General features: G+C 30.9%; 1 protein-coding gene across 7 annotated transcripts in view; it reads left to right on the plus strand.

Annotated features, from left to right (window-relative positions):
- Positions 1–21022, plus strand: part of LOC106478094 (ribosomal protein S6 kinase alpha-2-like) — a 122425-nt gene that overhangs the window by 52881 nt on the left and 48522 nt on the right. For 3 of the 7 annotated variants that reach the window (XM_022381621.1, XM_013938609.2, XM_022381620.1), the window contains exons 2-9: positions 9333–9386; positions 11973–12116; positions 13488–13569; positions 14206–14286; positions 15141–15220; positions 17809–17915; positions 19148–19325; positions 19680–19750. In XM_022381621.1, coding sequence (XP_022237329.1) covers positions 9333–9386; positions 11973–12116; positions 13488–13569; positions 14206–14286; positions 15141–15220; positions 17809–17915; positions 19148–19325; positions 19680–19750 — 797 coding nt within the window. Of the gene's footprint in view, positions 1–7647; positions 7653–8224; positions 8249–9332; positions 9387–10437; positions 10545–11972; positions 12117–13487; positions 13570–14205; positions 14287–15140; positions 15221–17808; positions 17916–19147; positions 19326–19679; positions 19751–21022 lie in introns of those variants that run through there. The other 4 variants (XM_013938611.2, XM_022381623.1, XM_013938612.2 and 1 more) reach the window with 4 other exon arrangements.

Genomic DNA, 21022 nt, shown 5'->3' on the forward strand with positions numbered 1-21022 from the left:
ATTTTGAATGCGAGTCAACAAATGAGATGACATGGCCTTTCACCTGTGACCCGTCTCGAAAGGGTTAAGTCCAGTGGGATTTATTAGTATATGTATGATATGTTTATGGTACATTCTATGCTGCAAGAGCATTTTCTCATCAAGTTGCATTATATATTTTTTAGTTATCTTAAACTTTTTGTTTTTATGTTTTGTAAGATATTTGGGTAAATTTTGATATTTAACTGTTTTCATATTTTGTTATCTGCCACTTTATTATGTAAGATTGATAAGCATTTTTATTTTTAGAAATGATATTACATCATTCCAGACTTTTTGAAGATTTGCTAAGATCAGTAGATCAGATAACTATAGTAGTAATTAAGAAGAGATAATACATTGTTCTTAACTTTATGTGTAGCAGATGATCAAATATTTTTGTTTTTAAATATGCCTGTATCAAGAAAATTATGTTTTTGACACATTGTGATGTTAGTTGGTATAAAGTGTTAGAAACAATTTTAATATGTTCATATTTTAAGAATCTGTTGCATAAGAAAGATATAGATTAAATGTTGATTTTAACATTTTAACAATCATAAATGGTACAAAAATGTGAACAAAGTGATAGAAGTTATCGTTATGTACCTTATTAGAATAAAAAATAAAATATTTAGTATCATAAGTCTATTTAAGCTTGAAATTATTTTAAAACCTAAACATTTATATTGTTGTTAATTCTAACTGTACGAGTTTCATAGCTCATATTTTTTAAACCTGGTGTCATTCTATTTGCCTTTTTCTACCTTTGTTTTCTATATCCAACAATCTGTTTGTAATGTGTTGTCATTTGTTTAGCCTTTCTTTTCTGATAGAGAGAGGACTCTAAAAGTATAAACTAGATGGTTTGGCATTTTTTTTATTTTTTGGTGACTATTACCAATCTATGTTGCACGTAACACGTATACAGAAATGCTAGTGATGATCTCTGCTACTTTCTTGTACTTTGTTATAAAATGGCATAAACTTATTTTTTGTTTTGGTGTACTTTCCCTTATAAGCATGATTTTTATTTTCTGAACATCTTTCTAGCAGTATAATATTTCAACATTATCTATATATTTACATATTTGTATTTTCAGAAAGTATCATGACACTTGAATGCTTGTATAGTATTTCACCTGTCTTCAACTTATAGTGAGATATCCCATATCTATTATCAGTGTTAAAGAAAAGAAAAATATCTTTGTCATTCTCATAAGGTAATATATAAGAGAAAAAGGAGTGGCATATTCCTCACAGTATTAAATGAAGCATTCATGAGGCATAGTTAAGATAACACATATTGTGACAGGTGAAGACACTGTAATCCAAAATGCTTCAATATTGTGTGATAGTGCATACATATGACAACTTAAGTACGTAATTCTGAACCTTAGGGCTTGACAACAACATTAAATGTACTTAATTGAAGTTTAAGAGTACCATCACTATGAGCACAGTATAAGTTATTCCATTCAATTATTATAACTCTCATTTGCATTTTATTCAATGTCAAATGAATTCTAGCACCATGCTATGTGACCACATTCACTTGCACCAGAGCAAAACATCACTTTTGTTCAACACACACACACACAGTGTTTTGTGCTGCATTATAGTACTGTGTTTTCTTATACTCGAAAAGTAAAATCTAAGCATTTGGCCTGTATTGGTATCTTGGGCAACAGCTTGGGAAAAGTTGCTTGCCATCTGCAATCCAATAGCAAAGGTAGTTCTGAATGAGTTACCAGACACTGCTTCCATATTCTGGTTTAGTAATGAGCCCTTTTCATCACTAGCAGAATCAAAGCATCTCTGGTCTAAAGCAAAGTATTGATGTTTGTTTTGACATTGAAGGACAGAACAGGGAACAGTTGTTGCTTGACATGTTTGGTTCATACACCCTACATACAGATTCATCAGCTAAGGATAGAATGTCAGGGCCAGGCACATATTATACTCCTATGCAGAAGGTGGGGGGCTTTGTTGGAACACTTTGCATGAAGACATTTTGCCTATCCCCATGAACTGGTTGGTTGTGTCACAACTTGTAATGTATGGTATGCTGATAGGTCATCCATTATATATCTCTGCAGAGATGTTTGATGTAGCAGGTTTTCTTTGTTCCTGCTCTCATACAGATTTTCTGACCAAGAACCTGGGCAAATTTAAACAACACCCAGAGACAGGTTAAGGGTGACTCAGGCCCTGGGTGGTGACCCAACCATGGGCCCCCTATACTTACATCGACATCTTGCAGTATATTTCATTGGTGGTCTAAATGAAAGAACACTATACACCCATGTACTATTTCATTAGGTTTACAAACAATTACATCGAATAAACAGCTTATCAAAATCAATAACATGATGAAACTGTACATTAATGAAACCCTGTATCAACAGTAAACAATGCCACTTTAATAAGAAAAATGCTTAGATTTCATAACTAAATTTAGAATGACAAAATTAAGAAAACGATGGCATTTCTAGAAAAAAGAGAAAGATGGTGCTGTGATTCTGTGAAAATGAATGAGCATACATACATACACACAAACATGCACCTCTCAATGAATTTTCAAGAACAAGAAAAATTGAAAAAATTCATATAAAGGAAACTGTACATTGGCCATATATGAATTATGTTACAATGCCATGAACTAAGTTGAACATGAAGGAAGCAAATCATAAGGATATTGAAGGAATTGAAATCAAACAAATGCAAGGCAAAACAAAACAGCACTGTTGTCCAGAGGAGTCAAGCCTTCTTGATACCAGATGGTTTTGGAGGAGGGCACCAGTTAACTAGGGTTGTCAACTTTCATTCAGGAATATAGCTAAATTTGATGTAAAAGTACCTGGAATAGCCATAAATGAAATAGAGATATTAATTCAGATGTTGTCTTATCTGGTACATTAAAGTTAAACCATGATACATTTTTCATTACTATGATATTAGAATGACTGCATTGACTATTAACTTGTGTCATTCAAAAGTTGACACCTAAAATGTCACTTCCATACTGGTAAGCTATGAGTCCCCTCTAAACATGGGGCTTGCCCCCCCCCCAATCTAGCTCTGACTACATCAGCTCATCAGTATCACAATAGTTTATAACCAGTCTTTTGGTATTCATTGGATGTAGCATCATCTACATGCAAGAGCATTTAAGTATCTTCTTCTTCATGCTCAGATTCAAGGTGAGTGACCTAACAACCAAGTGACATCATGATAAAATGTATTATGTATATAAAGCCAGAATGCCATTTATTATGTGGATTATAATATTATTTTGAACCTAAACACAATCAAATTTGACATTTTTAAAGGATATGTGGTTTCAAGTCACCACTGAAGTGATGTTCCCCTTTGTTATGACAGCAGAAGTTGCGTGATGCTGGGAGCATGCACGCTGGAGTTTCTAGAATTATCGGGGAACCCCGTGAATGTCCGAGTGTTTGCTAGATGCCTCTTTTTTAGTATATAAGCCTGGCAAAGAAAGCCAGCGAGATAGGCAGATAGATGGAAGAGATATAGATAGATTGGATAGATAGATAATTAAGTCAAGCGAACAGTAAGTAATGTGTGTGAATCACTGTGATTTATAGCGTGTGTTAAAAAGGTTGTGAAGTTTAAAGTTACTGTGAAAATTCTATGTATTACAAAGTTGTATCGAGAAAGAATAAACTGTTTTAATCAAGAAAGGACTTGTATCACTGAAGTGTCTCGGAAAGAATTTCTACGGGAAATTAACAAACAAGCAGATACGCAACACCTTGTTCCAGTAAGGTGCAAGATGTTCTGTTTATGAGTATTTTCAGTATAGAATACAGAAACTATCAGAAAACAATATTTAGAGATTCCATCATGGCTAGAATTTATCCTGTAGGTCTCCTTGAATTTTTTCTTTTTTAATTATTGAAATGCAATATTCTAGAAGTACTTCTTTTCACTCACTTGATAGGATTAACAAAGTTTTTATGAAGTTTGCATCCAATTTTCTTTTCAGAAGTTCTGTAATATCAGAAAGCACGCCTATACAAAGTATTATTAACCAAATAGTACTATTTTATAACAAACAACAGCTTTTACAGTAAGGAAGAATATTTTTAAAAGAGTTACAATGTTTTGATCACTGGTATGATCTTTTGTACTTGAGAATGATTGAACCAGTGATCAAAATGTTATACCTGTTTTAAACATATTCTTCCTTACTGTAAAAGCTGTTATTTGTTATAGAATAATACTATTTGGTTTTGTTCTTAACTTTAACACAAACTGTAGTTTATTACAAGAAATTTCTGTTGAAGTAAACAAAGTAAGACCTATATCTTCAGAATCTATCTATTTTGGCTCAATATTTCTCTGTTATAGTTATTACTGATGACAGTGTTCCAATTTAGTTTCATCTGGATAAGTGAACTTGTAGTTTATCAGCAGCTCTCGATGAAGCTGTAATAGTGAAACATAGAAGTCTGTAAATGACAAGGGTTTCATCAGTGCTATGTTATATGGGAGAAAGGTGCTATACTTTATTACTTGTTATTAAACTGAAGTTGGGAGAAACTGAAGTATATTTAGTGAACTGTAAATTAGGAGGATTTGTTAGTGCTATGTTAAGTAATATGCAGTCATTTAAAATTTATTTTAATGGCATGTTTCATATTCTTTTTTTTTTAATTGAATAAATGTTTTGGATAGCCCCGGTGTTACTGTTAGTAATAGAACATATTGTACAGCTGTTATTGCATCTTTTTTATAGAGTGTAACTAGTTATTTAATTTTGATGGAGTTCACAAATAATTAAATTAGACCCTTGAAAATGAGAGTTTGATCCTGGAAAGTTCTGGATTTTTGTTTTTTTACCTTAGCCTATGCAAACCATAGTTCAGGTAACATATTAAGTTTATATTGAATTGAGATTCATGATAATTTAACAGTCTACGAGTAAATTAGGTAGAAATTTCAATTTTTCCAATTATTAGGCTTTACTCTTTATTGTTAAGTCTTCTAGTCTTGAATTTTAAGCAGTATTTGTTTCTTTTGGTATACATTAAGATTCATGAAGCTTCAGCCTTAAATTGAGTAGCCATTGCGATTTATAGATAGCAGTTATCATTCTAGCAAAAAAAGTTTCTATATATTTTATCATTGCAGTTTGAGATATATTGAGTTTCATCTTCATCCTGGCAGTTTTTTGTTGTTGTTCAACTACATTATGGAAAATATTTTAATGTAGTAAATTAAAGGGGATGCATTTGTTAACTTCAACTGTAAGAGGGAATTTTGAGAGCTTTTTTTGTAGTTGGGTTACATTTTTAATACACTGTATGGCTGGATTAAATGTCAGCTTTTGTCTGGAGGAAGGTACTTTTAATTTGCAAGCGGTACTTTTCAATTGTTAAACTATTAATTCATTTATATCATCTCAAAAAAGTACCATTATTAGCTTTAATTAGAAGAGAGTAAATTTATCTCATTTCCTAGGGATAGCAAGGAGTTATTTGGACCATCTATGCTATACCTTTTTTTTACAACCAATCTACTACAAACCATATATACACATTTGAAACCTTTTTTTCCTTAATGTAACCCCAACCCTTCAATTTCTCATATAATCTCCTCTTATTTAACTCTTCAGTGTTGTTCCTACAGAATTGTTTATTAAAACTTCATTTGAATTTATGGATTTCAAGCCTCTAAAAATCTTAAAAACCTCAATTGTGTGTCCCAAAGCCCTTCTCCCCTTCAGTATAAACATGTCAAGAGATTTCATCCTCTCCTTCATACGATAATCTCTCCAAACTTGAAGTCATCCTGGTAGATCCTCTCCAACAACACAATGTCCTTTCTATTTCAAATGAGGTCTAGCCAATACCTTATAGAGTGCATTAATCACCTAATGTGCCCACTATTTCCTTGTATATATACAACCTAAAATGTTGCTTTATTACTAGCTAATATACATTGTATAGAAGGCTTTGGAGATTTTGTAATAGCTAGTATACCCAGATCATACTTCATGTAGTTTCTCAAGCAGTACTATATGATATTAATTTTGTAATAACCAGTGAGCATAATGAGCATAACTGTGCATTAATTAACTACAACTTCAATATGGTTTTAAATACTCATTAATTTAATATTGTGCAAACTTAATCAGGCTACTGGTTATTCTGTTGTCCTTCTTCAGCTAAGCTCTTTCTTCAAACTAAATATGTAGCTAATCCATTCAGTAATTGTTCTCTATTTTTAATCTTGTATCATTTTGTGACATCATCAAATGAATTATTACTTAGTTCATGAGAGACACCACTCACGCTTAAATGTATATATAGTTGGTTTTTCTAGTGTGTTAGTTTTTCATTGATGATCATATTGATTAAACATGTTCCTCTTCCTCTTAGAGGAGGTTGAACCATTTTGTAACCCATGTGTGACTTTTGGATTCTTTTGCAGTTCATTTTCTTTCTTGTAGCCTCTTTCTTTGATTCTTTTTATTCTATCCATTGGATACAGAGAGTTTATAGAAACCCTTTGATTATATTCTGACCTGTATCCTTGCCAAATATCTTTATGCCTTTCAGAAACTTTGCTGTTGTCTCTATTCCTGTGTTTATTTTGATATACAGAGGGGGATGTTCTCATCTTCTTTCATTGTCAGTGTGTGACATGTGTGGTATTCTTTTTACACAAAGTAATTATTACTGGAATATATTAGGCTAGGTCTACACTTTGTTTTTCTTGTTAAAATTGTACTTAACTTTAACTCTTGATTTTTCTGTGTTGTTCAGGTTTGATCTCTTGCAAAATCTTGCAGCAGTCTTGTCACTGTATCTTGAGTACTTATCTCAGTTATTGGCTGCTGGTCTATCTTCTGCTTAACTTGTTAGTCTCATATACATTTCTGGATCTCATACTCTCCATTCTGCCCTACCAGTTTGATCACATGGCCTTTTTTCTCCTTAGGTTTGAATTTTTGGACATGTAAGTAAAACCAATTTTCTAGAACCTCGAGAACCTGCTGCTTTCACTGGTCCTAAACCTCTTTCCTAATAAATTAGTATTAGGGGAAGATTGAATCATTTTACAACTTGTGTGAGGTTCGGATCTTTTCTTACAGACTTTCTCTTTGTATATGATTCAAAGCTTTACAGACTCCTGTCTTCCTTGTTATAGAACTCTTTGATTTATCTTTATAATAGAAGGTATCCAGGAATTGTCATACTCTCTTTCCTTCCAAATCTCAGTATTGAAGACAAACAGTTTACTTGCTGACTCACAGTAGTTTCTCAATTTTGTTTTTTGTGCCATGGTATATTGGCTCTGAGCTCTTCCTGTTGGTCATGCATTGGCACTTTGTGTCATCAACATTATAGTATGTTTGTTAGTTTCTTGACTTTTCTGTATTTTCTCAGATTGCAACTTCTGCAGGGATTAACTGGTGGATTATTGCAGAGTCAAAAAATGGCCTTATGATTAATTGGTTGATACCTATTCTTACTATTGAGTAGAGTTATTGGCTATGTCTTACCTTGGCCCTACTTTGTACTTTATCCACCTGGGAGTTCTTGTCAATACTTTCATAGCCTGGTTTGGAATACACCCAGTTACAAAACAAAGGAAATGAGGTAACTTTTTGGATGATTCTCAACTTTTCTCATGAACATTCTTACATAAAGGATTTAGTTGCTTTCCATCTGGCTTAATGTATGAATGGGTTTATCAAATTTTTAAAGCTTAACTTGTGCTCTTCAAGGTTTCTTTTCCACGACATAGATTTTACCATTTCCTTCCTGAGGTGTTTGAAACACCTTGAGCTACAAGTAAACATTATATATTTATTTGGATAGTTCTTTTGACCGAATGTTGCTTTAGAATTTATGATGTGCCTCATTGTAGGGACCATAATTACACATCCATCCGAGTTTAAGCTCTGTGCTTGAAATATACATTTTGCCATTAAAATTTAATTTTTCAATCAGAGTGCTTAACTCTAAATAAACAAATTTCCACCCTTCCTTCCCTCATTTTTATGTTTCTGAAAGAGTAATCTTTGTATCTGACACCTGCATTAGGAAACCTACTCTGCATGTAAATACATGTGAAGGGAGTTTCTCATGAACTGTGTAAAACTTCTTTGGGTGATCTCATAGTGTTGCAGAAGAAATAGGTAGAAAATCTAGTTCACAATCATTTGATGGATTAACTGCCTATCTAACTTGAGGTAAATATTTAATTCCATTTTAAGCTAAAAATTTACATTTTATGCCTAAATTGTTCCATATGCTAATAATCCTTTATTTTTGTTAAATTTTTTAAGCATAGATTTTTATTTTGTTGACATAATTAGTGAAGCTTATATAACTTTCTTTATGCTAGGGACTATGATATCCATGTTATAAGAAAACTGTAACTTTTTATTATGGTGTATAGTGTCTTGTGGAAGTAAACATGAGTTGTTTGCATACAATAAATTTGTAATATGTTTCAATTCTAAGCTTAAGTCTGCACCTAAACATTATTTAGAGAATTGGGGCTACAGTAAAACTAAAATTATAAAGTCACATATGTAATTGTGTATAATTCCATCACTTTGTGGGTAGGATTTAGTTTGTTTGGCATTTTCGCAGTTAAATTTATCTTAGATACGTAATTGAATACGTTTCAGTAAAGTTTTATAATATCCCATCATAGCAAACTTTTCTGCCTAAAAATTTTCTGAACTGGTCTTGCCTAGGCAAATTATCTACAAAGGCATTTGACCTCATTGTTGAATTGTTTACTTGACGGGGTATAAAATGTAAATATACTCTTGTATTAAACTTAACTGTTGGTAATAATATACTGCCAAAATTTACATTTTTGGTAAGCATGTAATATGTAGACTGTATATACATTTTGATAGAGATGAAATGGTTACCAACAACAATAAGTAACAGACTTTAATAAGCTGGGCTAATAAATAATTAAATAAAAGGAACAGATTTGGAGCTAAATATATTATGCTACTGTGTAGATTTGTTTAAACCAAAATATAAAACTGGAGATCAAAAATAAAAGTTGGTTTTTACAAGCATATGTAGCCAGCAAAATTCCATATCTAATTTGGTATAAGATTTATATCGGTTAATGTTATGAAAAAATTTGAATTTTTGACAACAATTTTTGGATAACCATGGTTTGATTTTTTACAACAGAAAACCATGGATTACTCCCAGTAATAAAGTGATGAGGATTTACTTCAGTAAGAAAGAAATGTTGCTTTCTGTCTGGTTTAAATTCTACAGATAGGTTATTTGTTATTACAGGCACGTAATGCTGATGGCATGACGGTAGATGTACCAAGTGATGCCCTTTCTCAAGTAAGCTTTTTTAGCATGTGTATAATTGTTGCTTGCTACATTTTTCTGTATGTTGGTTCAGTTTTGAACACTCACTGAGAATGCATGTAATTATTTCAGTAATCTTTAGCACTTTATTTTGAAAATTGCCAAAGTATTTGCTAGATTCAATAAATATCGTAATGGCTATGTTATTAAAACAACACAGGAAATGTTGTTTTTAATAGCAGTGATAAATGTGTCTGATAGATTTATATAGCATATTTGTTGTCATAATTCTGTGTTTTTTGTACACATGTTCAACTGGAAGCAACCAATCAGAATCAATATAAATAAATGTGTGGTAGTATGTTGTTGTGTGTATATTTGGAAGCAACCAATCAGAATCATTTTAAGTCTATTTTCTGTAGTGTACATTGTTCTTTTTGTTTACTTGTATATTAGTATTTGGAAGCAATCAGTCACAGTCATTGTAAGTGCACCTGATCTAGTATATGCAGTTCTTTTTTCTGTACTTGCATATTTGGATTTGGAAGCAACAGTCACAGTCATATTTAAGTAGGTTTGGCCTTGTAATTTTGTGTTGTTTCTATGCTTGTTATATGCACATGTGTGAACTTAATATATACTTGAATATTTGGTAGTAAATGTGTTTCTAGTAAGTGCAATGTCTAGTATTTCATTAATTATCAAGTAATTTTTTTTTTATTCTTTAATTAGTATGGAAAATAATACTACATGTACAAATAATAAAACTTGTCATTGTGTGTTGACAGCAAACTAAGAATTTCTAGAAATAGTGCAGATTCACTCAGTTTTGATTTAATTAGTTCATATACACATATTTTACCATGTGTTTATAATGAACATGTATTGTAAAAGATGATGAAATCAGTAATCAGGTGATCAAAACTCAGTAAAGGTTTTGCTTTTTTCATGGAGGAAATGTAGATTCCTAGAATCGATACATCCTGTTCCTTTCCTCACAGAAATCAGGAAATATGCATTCTTGTTGATTATGCATATCACAGTGAAGACATTTGTCATTTTTCTGTTGGTATGTGTTTGTTAATTGATAACCTGTATAATATATAAATTAGTAAAAGGAGGTTTGAAAGTCTTAAACTGTAGGACCAACATGTGTTTAGATTAAAAATCCTGTACTGGACATAAAGCCTGGTATGTTTACATTCTAAGTTGTATGTTGTATGTTATTGAATATAAACTGTGTAACACTAGTGGTTACATTCTAAGCTGGATGGGTTGTTTTAATTCACACTCTACAGGTTCATTATATTAATGGAATATATATGGAAATTAACTCTTTTTACAGTGGTTCTGGAGGATTCTAGAACCAAAGTTGTGTGATATGCATCTGCCCTACATATAAAAACAAACCGTATTGTAAAATGTCTTCAACTGAATTGTTATGTAACTGCTCATTCTGAAAATAGATATTCATACGTCAAGGTATTTATATGAGGTATAGCCAAAGGATACAACATGATAAAGAAAGATGTCTTCAATGTTCTGCATGGAAATAGAAGAACTTGCACAATGGGTTGTTTAAGACAGCAGTGAGCTCTGAAACCATACCCCAGGCCAGTTAGGACCAATGCCCTTATTTATGTAGTGAAGGTTGTGGCTGTGAAATAAGAGCCATTCAATCCAAAAACCCACAGCAATGGAGTGGCTACATCCCTAAGTACTGTAACAAGGTAATACATTACATCTTAAATTTGCAAAGTATTGCATACCAGAAATTCATAACTTTCCAGCCATGTTTCAAAATCAGCAGCCGTTTTCACGAGAAAAGTGGCTGAAGAACTTGAAATCAGAAAAATAATCCTTTCAGAACACAAATATTAAATCTTCTAATGCAGTCCCAATGGACTTTATTTTTCCTTTAGTAGTGCTTGGAAGTTGTAGACCCAAATCACTAGCTGGCCTATGGAAAGCTACACAAGAGAAATGCAACAACACTTTAATAGCCTAATTTCACAGAGGTTTCACTGCAATAATATTCTTAAAAAAGCAGGGAAATCAGATACATCATGATTATTGGGTTAAATGCAGTCTTTAGTACTGTAATTTAAAACTTAATTTCTTTGTCGTATGTCATTTTTCTTGTGGTGGGAATTTCAGTTCAGCATTGAAACTTTTCTTGGAATGTGTTTGTTTTGTGACGGGGATTTTAGTGCATCAGTGAAACTTTTCTTTGGAATAAGTTAGCTTTGTGGGGGTGAGCTTAATAAAGTAATGAAACTTACTTTGAAAAATGTTAGCAAATTGTAATGGTGAGTTTGACTCGTTATGGCTCTTCCTTTGCATATGTTAGTGTGCTTTGTGGCACTGATATTAATTTAGTATTGAAACTTCTTTTTTGAAATATGATAATAAGATGAAGCTTAAAACATCATTCTATATTACTCTGTTATTGGGGATTTCTTTTTATAAGCATCAAACAGAAACTACTGTAAATTACTTATTAATTTTACTTGTAGACTAAAACTGCTATCACTTTGATACATAAAAAGGTAAGACAGCATTGGAAATTTTGATCATTTCCATTTATGATCAAAATTTAACGCTTCTCTGTCATTTCAGGAAGACCATGTAATGGATGTAGAAGAAACAATGGAAGGAGTACGGGAGATTGAACTGACCAGTATAACAAAAGAGGGTCATCCAAAAGGTGATCCTGGGCAATTTAAACTCCTAAAGGTGTTAGGTCAGGGATCATTTGGAAAGGTTTGCTTTTTTCTTTAATATTTGTGTTGCTTAGTTTGTGTTTAGAATTATTTTTTTTTACTTTTGAAATACAAGTGTTTTCAAAGATGAATAATAATAGATTTGTTTTTCAATTTTGCAGGAACGTCTTTATCATGTCAGTTTGTCTTGTAAGTAAGGGAAACATATAAACATGATAATGAAAATTACATTCCTGCAGATTTTGTAATACAACAGAAACATTTAATATTAGATATTATATTTTCCTTTTTTGATAATGGAATTAAGAAGTGTATTCTAGTCTGTGAAAGACTTCTTATGATTTTGTCAGTTGTACCTATAATAACATAGTACGGTGATCATACTCATATTAATTCATATATGATGCCATGGAATCTACTTTGTTACTGATGAAGTTTGGAGATAGCTTGAATGTGTAATGAAGAAACTATTACATTTCTACATTGTACATTTGCTACTGTATTAAATTTCTAATAAAATTTCTTTGTTACTCATTCCTGTCTCCAAACTTCAATACTCACAGTAAAACCTTTCAAGTAATACAGCAAGTTAGGCAAAGTAGAATCAGAGTAAACCAAATAACAATCATAGTATTTATTTCCTTTATGATATTTTCTTTGGAATATTCAGCATTTTCTGGTAGTCACAAGATTAGACTGTTCAGAGCCATATTTTTCATTAGTGTTATATACATCTAATGTTTTTTGAAGATTGGAATAAGAAAGAACTTGCATGTGTATAATTTAGATGTGTTTAGTATATGCATTCATGATGCTAGAAAAATACGTAGGTTCAAGAAGTCTTGATAGAAATGAATAAAAACCCTATAACCTGAGCACTTTTGAAAGGTGGGTGTTTCTTTTTCAGGGGCAAACTAGTATATGTATTTATATAGTGGAGCTTTATCCAAAATTTTAAGCAGATTAGTAAATATGCAAATAAATTTATTTTGAATATTAGAAACAAATTTATTTAGAAGTTCTTTTTATTTAAATAACAATGTTTTTTTGTTTTTGTTTTATTAAAAGGAAAAATATTAGAGTACATCCTGGTATGATAAGATTTGAGAGAAAAATTAATTTTAAATTGAAAAAAATAGTGATCCTTAGCTATTAGAAGAGCCCCAGTTTGCCTTCTGAAAAGGTCTGGATAAAAGTGTAATGTAATGGGAACATATACATGAATACAAGTCAATCAATGACAGCCTTTTTGGTGAAACCAAACAACTAATTTCTTGTTGTACAGATAGTTCAAGAAAAAGTAGTACACATTATGCTCTAGGAAACTTTTTTTTTCTTTTTACTGTACAGATTTTTAATTTACATCTTTCAAGAAAAGCTTTGTTTATTATTATTATTTTTAAATCACTAGGTGTTTCTGGTGAAAAAGATAGCTGGTCCAGATACAGGAACATTGTATGCTATGAAAGTTTTAAAAAAAGCAACCTTGAAAGGTAGGGTTATAGCTAGTATTGTTTTTCTTTCCTATTCCACTTTATTAATTTGAGAAAGATAAAGAAAGCTGGTATATTATTTTATACCTTTCTTGATTAGCATATGGTTAATTATGTTGGAATTTTTTGTATAAGTGATGTATATTGCTTTTTTGTGTTTCCTTTTTGAGTAGATGAAGTTTGCACATGTTCATCTTTCCTTTGGTATGAACACGTTACTAGTTTGTGCATTATTAGTATAAATATGCCAAAGTTTTCAAATACATTTTACATTTTAGCAAAGCAAACAAGAAACCCAATAGCCTAAGCATTTTCAGAAGTACAAAGTTAATTTTCTTTTTTTAGGGGTCAGTTGAATATTTGTTTTATAGAAACCATGAGTTAGGAAAATATACTAATACAGTACCTATACAGTTTTAGCTGGTTAATGTAAAAACTTCTCTTTGCTTTTAAACTGATGCTTTGAGAATTGTTATAACTCATGCAAGTCAAACTTAGAAAATGTACCAATGACTTGTCAAAAGCATTGAAAAGAAAAGGAAATATGTGCAGAGTAAAAAAATTGTTGTGAAAAGAAAGAATAGGTAATATACAAAATACAAATTTTATTTAAAAAAATAATTTTTATACTTTCAGTGAGAGATCGGATGAGAACCAAGATGGAGCGAGACATTCTTGCTGATGTGCGACACCCGTTTATAGTTAAACTTCATTATGGTAAAACAAAAGTTTCTTCAACAAAGAAAATAATTAATATAAGTTTGTCCTCTATATATTATAAAAACCTTCCAATAACTGATTTATAACCATACCTTTTCATAATGGAGGCATTTGAGTATATTTCCACTTTCTAACAGAGTCAATTTTTAACTATGATACATTTAAATATAATTGATAATGCATTGGCTTTGAACTTCGAGAGTGTTGAAGCTTAATTCTGTGTGTGATGTGTGAAATGATTTCTCTGAAAATTAAAAATAATTTTTTAAAACAAGTGTTTTTACTTTTAAGTTCACAATATCAGAATAAATTTACCTTGTTCATTTTTAATGATATCATAAAAAATACAGTTTATGTTTTTCTTTGTGTATTATATTCTGAGAGGGTTAGATGTTTATTATCTACAGGTTGTGTAAAATAACAACTTAGTCTAATGTTAATCAAATGAAATTTTACCTTTATTAGTAGTTTTTCAAGCACTTAGGTAGGTACTGTTTAACTGACAAAATAGTTTTAACGTAAGTTCAACAGCTTCCGTAGAAGCACAGTTTTCCTCAAAGGGCTTGTTTGCAGTAATGTTTTATATACCCGGTAAAAGGTAAGAAAAACAAACATTCTGTGAAAAATTAGGACTAAATTAGAGATCTTTCAGATATGAAGAAATGTTATGTAATGAGCTTGTTTTTAGCTTTACAAGTTTTGTGACCAGAAGTGTGTGAGGTAGCAGCTTACTTTATATATGGTATCTAAGAAACTCAATGTATTTACAGACCACATGTCTAATAAAAACTCAAAAGGTTATAAACAGAAAAAAAGGGGAATTATATCTATAAATATGTTTTTCTTTGTAGCATTCCAGACAGAAGGAAAACTTTACTTGATTTTAGACTTTCTCAGAGGTGGTGATTTGTTTACAAGGTTAAGTAAAGAGGTAGGTGAAAATGTTTAAATTTTATTAATTTGTTCTTTATGTTATTGGAGAGGATAATTGAAAGTTATGGACTTTTTATAATTCAATAAGCAAGAAAACAAGATAAAAGGTGAAATTTTGTGATCTATTCTAAATTTTGAATGTTTAGGGAATTTTTTCAACTAGTAATAAGTTAAAGGAAAATTTTTTTTGGTTTATTCAGTAACTAAGGAGGTGGTGAAAGTGGTGGACTCCCATTGATCTACTTAGTAAGTAAGGAGGTAGTGACAGTAATGGGCTTCTAGTGAATTATTCATTAAGTAAGGAGGTGGTGAAAGTGGTGGACTCCCATTGATCTACTTAGTAAGTAAGGAGGTAGTGACAGTAATGGGCTTCTAGTGAATTATTCAGTAAATAAGGAGATGATGAAAGTGGTTGACTTCTTGTGAATTATTCATTAAGTAAGGAGGTGGTGAAAGTGGTGGACTCCCATTGATCTACTTAGTAAGTAAGGAGGTAGTGACAGTAATGGGCTTCTAGTGAATTATTCAGTAAATAAGGAGATAGTGAAAGTAGTTGACACCTTGTGAATTATTCATTAAGTAAGGAGGTGGTGAAAATTAGTAAGTAAGGAGGTAGTGACAGTAATGGGCTTCTAGTGAATTATTCATTAAGTAAGGAGGTGGTGAAAGTGTTGGACTCCTAGTGATTTATTCAGTTAGTAAGGAGTAGTGAAAGTGATGGACTCTTAGTGATTTATTCTGTAATTAAGGAAGGAGAGAAAGTGTTGGTCTCCTAGTGATTTATTCAGTTAGTAAGGAGTAGTGAAAGTGATGGACTCTTAGTGATTTATTTAGTTAGCAATGTTGCAGTGAAAGTAGGTGGATTTGTAGTGATTTATTCAGTAAGTAAGGAGTAGTGAAAGTGATGGACTCTTAGTGATTTATTTAGTTAGCAATGTTGTAGTGAAAGTAGGTGGATTTGTAGTGATTTATTCAGTAAGTAAGGAGTAGTGAAAGTGATGGACTCTTAGTGATTTATTCAGTTAGCAATGTTGTAGTGAAAGTAGGTGGATTTGTAGTGATTTATTCAGTAAGTAAGGAGTAGTGAAAATGGTGGACTCTTAGTGAATTATTAAGTTAGCAATGTTGTAGTGAAAGTAGGTGGATTTGTAGTGATTTATTCAATAAGTAAGGGGATAGTGAAAGTGGTAGATTCCCACTGTTTCATTTAGTAATTTAAGCAAGGAAAGAAAGGTAGTGGTGGATGATTTTTGGGATTTTGTCTGCAATACATTTAATATTGTAATGACTTTTTATAAACTACTGAACATGCTCAATAAAACATGAAGTGTATGTTAGACTTTTTGTTTTTTACTTCAGCTTTGTACAAGTAAGTAAAAACCTAAGAGAAATATTGGATGTTTTCTTATCTACTCAAATATGAAAAAAAGTCAAAAATATTGGAATTCTTGTGATTGTTAAAGTAAGGAAATTTCAGTAGTGCTCAACCTTTTGGACTTTTCTTTTAAAATATAGTTAGAAATGTTCTGTTAGAGTCTTGTTTCCATTTATTCTGATTTCTCCAACAAGTAAGGAGGTAGGAAACAATGTTGGACTTTTATTGTTACTCATTCAATAAGTAAAGTATTATGGAAAAAAGAGTGGGGGAGGAATTTTCTAAGGTTTAAGTTGATTGGATGTTTTTTTATGTACAAACTTGAGATTTTGAATGGATACTAATAATGCTTAGTCATTTGATATAATTAAACTATGTGTGGAGAAATCATATAATGTTAGAAATTGTTCTTGTATGTACTTACTTAATATTTTTTTTATAAGAAAGTTGTTTTGAAATTCATATTCATTGATAATATATTCAGCTATGTGCATAAGGTATTCATAAAGGTGGAATGTGTTGTGTACAAGATTAAGCCAAGTGGTGATTTATAGTTGCAAGAACGACTGTTGATTCATATTCATACTACTATATAACAGTTTCTATAACCCCAAGAATTTTAGCATTGATTGAAGATGTACTGCCAGGTTGTACCTATGTATCTTCATTGAAAAACAGAAGTTATCAAAAAATGTGGTGTTGTGAAAAAAAAAACTCAACAAAATGGTGTGTGGTTCTAGTCAACATAAAAAAGATCGAGACATAGTTGATAGATTTAGTAAACAAGAGATTTAATGAAGAATAAAATTAAGTTTAACTAACAAACTGTAACATAGATGGAAAGTGTGATGTTATATAATTTGTGGTAGTTATTGAGTAATGTTTCACATCAAATTACTTTTTATAATTTTCACTGTCATTTTCTTGTCTTTAGTTGATTTTTGGTTTGAATTCTCATAACTGAGATCACTGCAGTAATGAATATATATAAACTATTTAAAATTTGCGAGAACTTTCATGACATAATGCCTGATTCCTTTTATTTTCTATAACAGTTTTCTTCAATTGGGACGGAAACAAAGATTAAGTGACTTATTTTGTTAAACGTAATGCAACTGGTACAGTTTATTTTAGACATTCTTTGCTAGAAAGCTGTTTGATAAGTATTGTTTTAATTGCCTCTTTTAATATAAACATATTTAAAATTTCAGGTAATGTTTACAGAAGAAGATGTGAAATTTTATTTAGCAGAATTGGCTATAGCATTAGATCACCTTCACTCTTTAGGCATAATATACAGGGACCTTAAGCCAGAGAAGTAAGCATCATTTTCTGTCATTATGATTGAAAAAACAAACAAATCAGAATGAAAATAGTTTATAAAACAATCCTATAAACTTTCATAATTATTTTCATTTTATATAATTGAGATATTATTTTCAAAATTATAGGAAGTAAAACTAAAGCTTGCAGACATAGTGCTGTTATGTAACTTCTGTAAAATAATTATACCTGCTTTTAATAAAGTTCAATTATTGACACATATCTTTAGTACAAGAGCTTAATAATGCACATGTAATTATATTTACTACACTAAATATTAAAAACACGGTAATACCAAAAAACATCTTTAATATGGATGTTTGAGAATTTTCTTAAATTCCATCATCAGCATTAATATCTGAAAAAAAGTGAGTTCATAATATTCGAACTACAGAAAAACAACATTAGCATTGAGTGAGTTTTTCTATTCAATCAGAAGTTTAGAAATATTTTTCTATGTTGTTATGGATGTCAATGGCTGAATAATTGCCACCTTTATTACAAACCAGTATTAAATAGAAGGTAAACTGTTGATACTTTTCTACTCTTTCACAACACTGATCACACCAAGAAGTATTTATAATATTTAAACTCAACATCCGTGTCTAAACTTTACATGTGCTATGGAAGAAAACAACAACTTAGCCTTTTTAAACATTCAGATAAACAAAATAAACAACCTCTTTGCCACATCTATTTACCATAAAAAAAACAGTTACTGGCTTATACACTTGTTTCGACAGTTTCATACCAGACTCCCTCAAATATAACCTTGTTCTAAATCTTCTAAACAGAGCTAATATCTGTTCTGACTATTCATGTCTTCACTCAGAAATATCAAAAATTCATGACATATTACAAAGTAATGGTTATCCCCTTAATTTCTTACACTCTCTCACACAAAGATTTTTAACAAACAGAATAGAATTTACCAAAAAAGCACACACTGTTTCAAAATATCCATTAGTTCTTATCATTCCTTTCATTGGCAAACAAAGTTTTAAACTCAACTATCAAATTTAAAAAAATCAAACTAAATAAGCTATTATTTATATATAGTATTTATGTAAACATTTAGAATTAAAAATATATTTAAAACCAAAGACATTTTACCCATTCCTGGTCATGTATAAATATACTTATGGTAGCACAGTTAGACTAGAAAATATATCTTCAGCTTCATGGAGAAACTTTTTCATTTTGTCTGATATATTCTTGTTCCTTTAGTATTCTCCTGGATTCAGATGGCCATATTAGTCTGACTGATTTTGGCTTGAGTAAAGAAGCCTTGAATGACCAGAAAGCTTATTCATTTTGTGGAACAGTGGAATACATGGCTCCTGAGGTTATCAATCGTAAAGGCCACACAACAGCAGCTGATTGGTGGTCATTTGGAGTATTAATGGTCAGTAGATAGATATAATAATGTAAGGAAATATGGTAAAATATTAGTAATAACTATTGCTGGACAATTCCTATGTGGCTTTTATTTATGACAATAACCTTCAGAAAAAACATTACATTGCATAGGAGTTTTATTGCATGTTCTTGAGGTTACAAGAAGTGTGTAAATTCTGTTGATTTGAGAAGTGAAGCAATATCATAAGTTAGCTGTTTGATTTTCTGCTATTTATGTATTTATGATGTTTAATTTATTATGATTTTAAAATGTTTTTTACTGCAGGAAATATTCAAATAGTTACTAAATTCAACAAATTTCATATTTAAAGATTAAAGCTGTGATGAAATTCTGTTACAGTTTGAAATGTTAACGGGTGCTTTACCATTCCAAGGAGCAAACAGAAAAGAAACAATGATGCAGATTCTTAAGTAAGTGTTAGCATAGGTACTTAGAGAAACACAGTCACTGTTACATACTAGGTTATGTTGTCAAAAGTGAGTTGTAATTGTTATATATCTATTAGTGTATCATATTATGTCATTATTATGAACCAAGAAATGATGCCAGAACCAAAATCTTGTTATGAACCAGGTTATGCTATCATATAATGTTGATGTTGTTATTATGAGCCAACGAAATGAACTATTGTTGTTATGAGCCACTTAATGGCATCATATTATATCCCAGCTGGCCTGATGAGCCTTTGTATTAGGTGAAAAGCCTTGTCAGCACTGGATATGGCAAATGTAGTGTGATATACATATTCTCCTTTGCTTTTATTTATGGGTTCTTAGAAATATCATTGTGAATCATGTTAAGTTATCTGAAGTGAGTTGTCATAATTATTAACTAGATAATGGTATCAGTGTGCATTCATCGTTATGGACTAAACAATGGTTTTACAAGTTGACTGTCAATGTTATCAATTAGTTATTGGTATCCGAAACATACCCTAGTTGTTATGAACCTTTTAATTTTATGAGAGATATACTAACCTTATATTAAATAAACCAAAGAATAGTATCAGATATGTGATATTGTTATGAATCTAACAATTGTATCAGAAGTATGGTGTATAGATAAGTTTAAAATGTAAAAAAGCACACCAAAAAACAACGATAAATTACCCAATCATAATAAAGTTATTGTGTAATACATTATGGGAGGTGAATCTTCATGTGGTCTAAACTTATAATACAGTGGCTTATAAACATTGAATCTTCAACTGCAACATAACCTGGTCTAAATTAACAAAAATATGTCTTGAATGGATAATGTTATCATTAATGAAATGATATTGTTGAGCTAAACTAAAATACAACAGCGAAAAATATGAAAATGGATACTCTATGTCTTAAAAATATGACACAAAGTTAAAGAGAATACATGAAATTAAAATAATTTTAAACTGGTAAGTACTGGTACCAGTAAAATACAAATAAACGTTAACTGGGCTGAATTCTAGCAAACAAATGTGCAGGCACATAGAATGAAGGAAGTAAAAACAGAAGTTTGACACATGTAGAATAAGTTCACTTGTATGAACACAGGTGTTACAATTCTAGAGAATTAAGCCTCATAAACACAGCCACAGGATTTTGTTCAACGGACTACATAAATAAAGAAATTAACCACTTGAAGCATTCCTTTATTCACACCAATAAATTCCCACCAGCTATAGTTGAAAAACTCTCCAACGT

This window comes from Limulus polyphemus, unplaced genomic scaffold (genome assembly GCF_000517525.1).
Source record: "Limulus polyphemus unplaced genomic scaffold, Limulus_polyphemus-2.1.2 Scaffold179, whole genome shotgun sequence".
In the NCBI taxonomy this organism is placed as follows: Eukaryota; Metazoa; Arthropoda; class Merostomata; order Xiphosura; family Limulidae; genus Limulus; species Limulus polyphemus.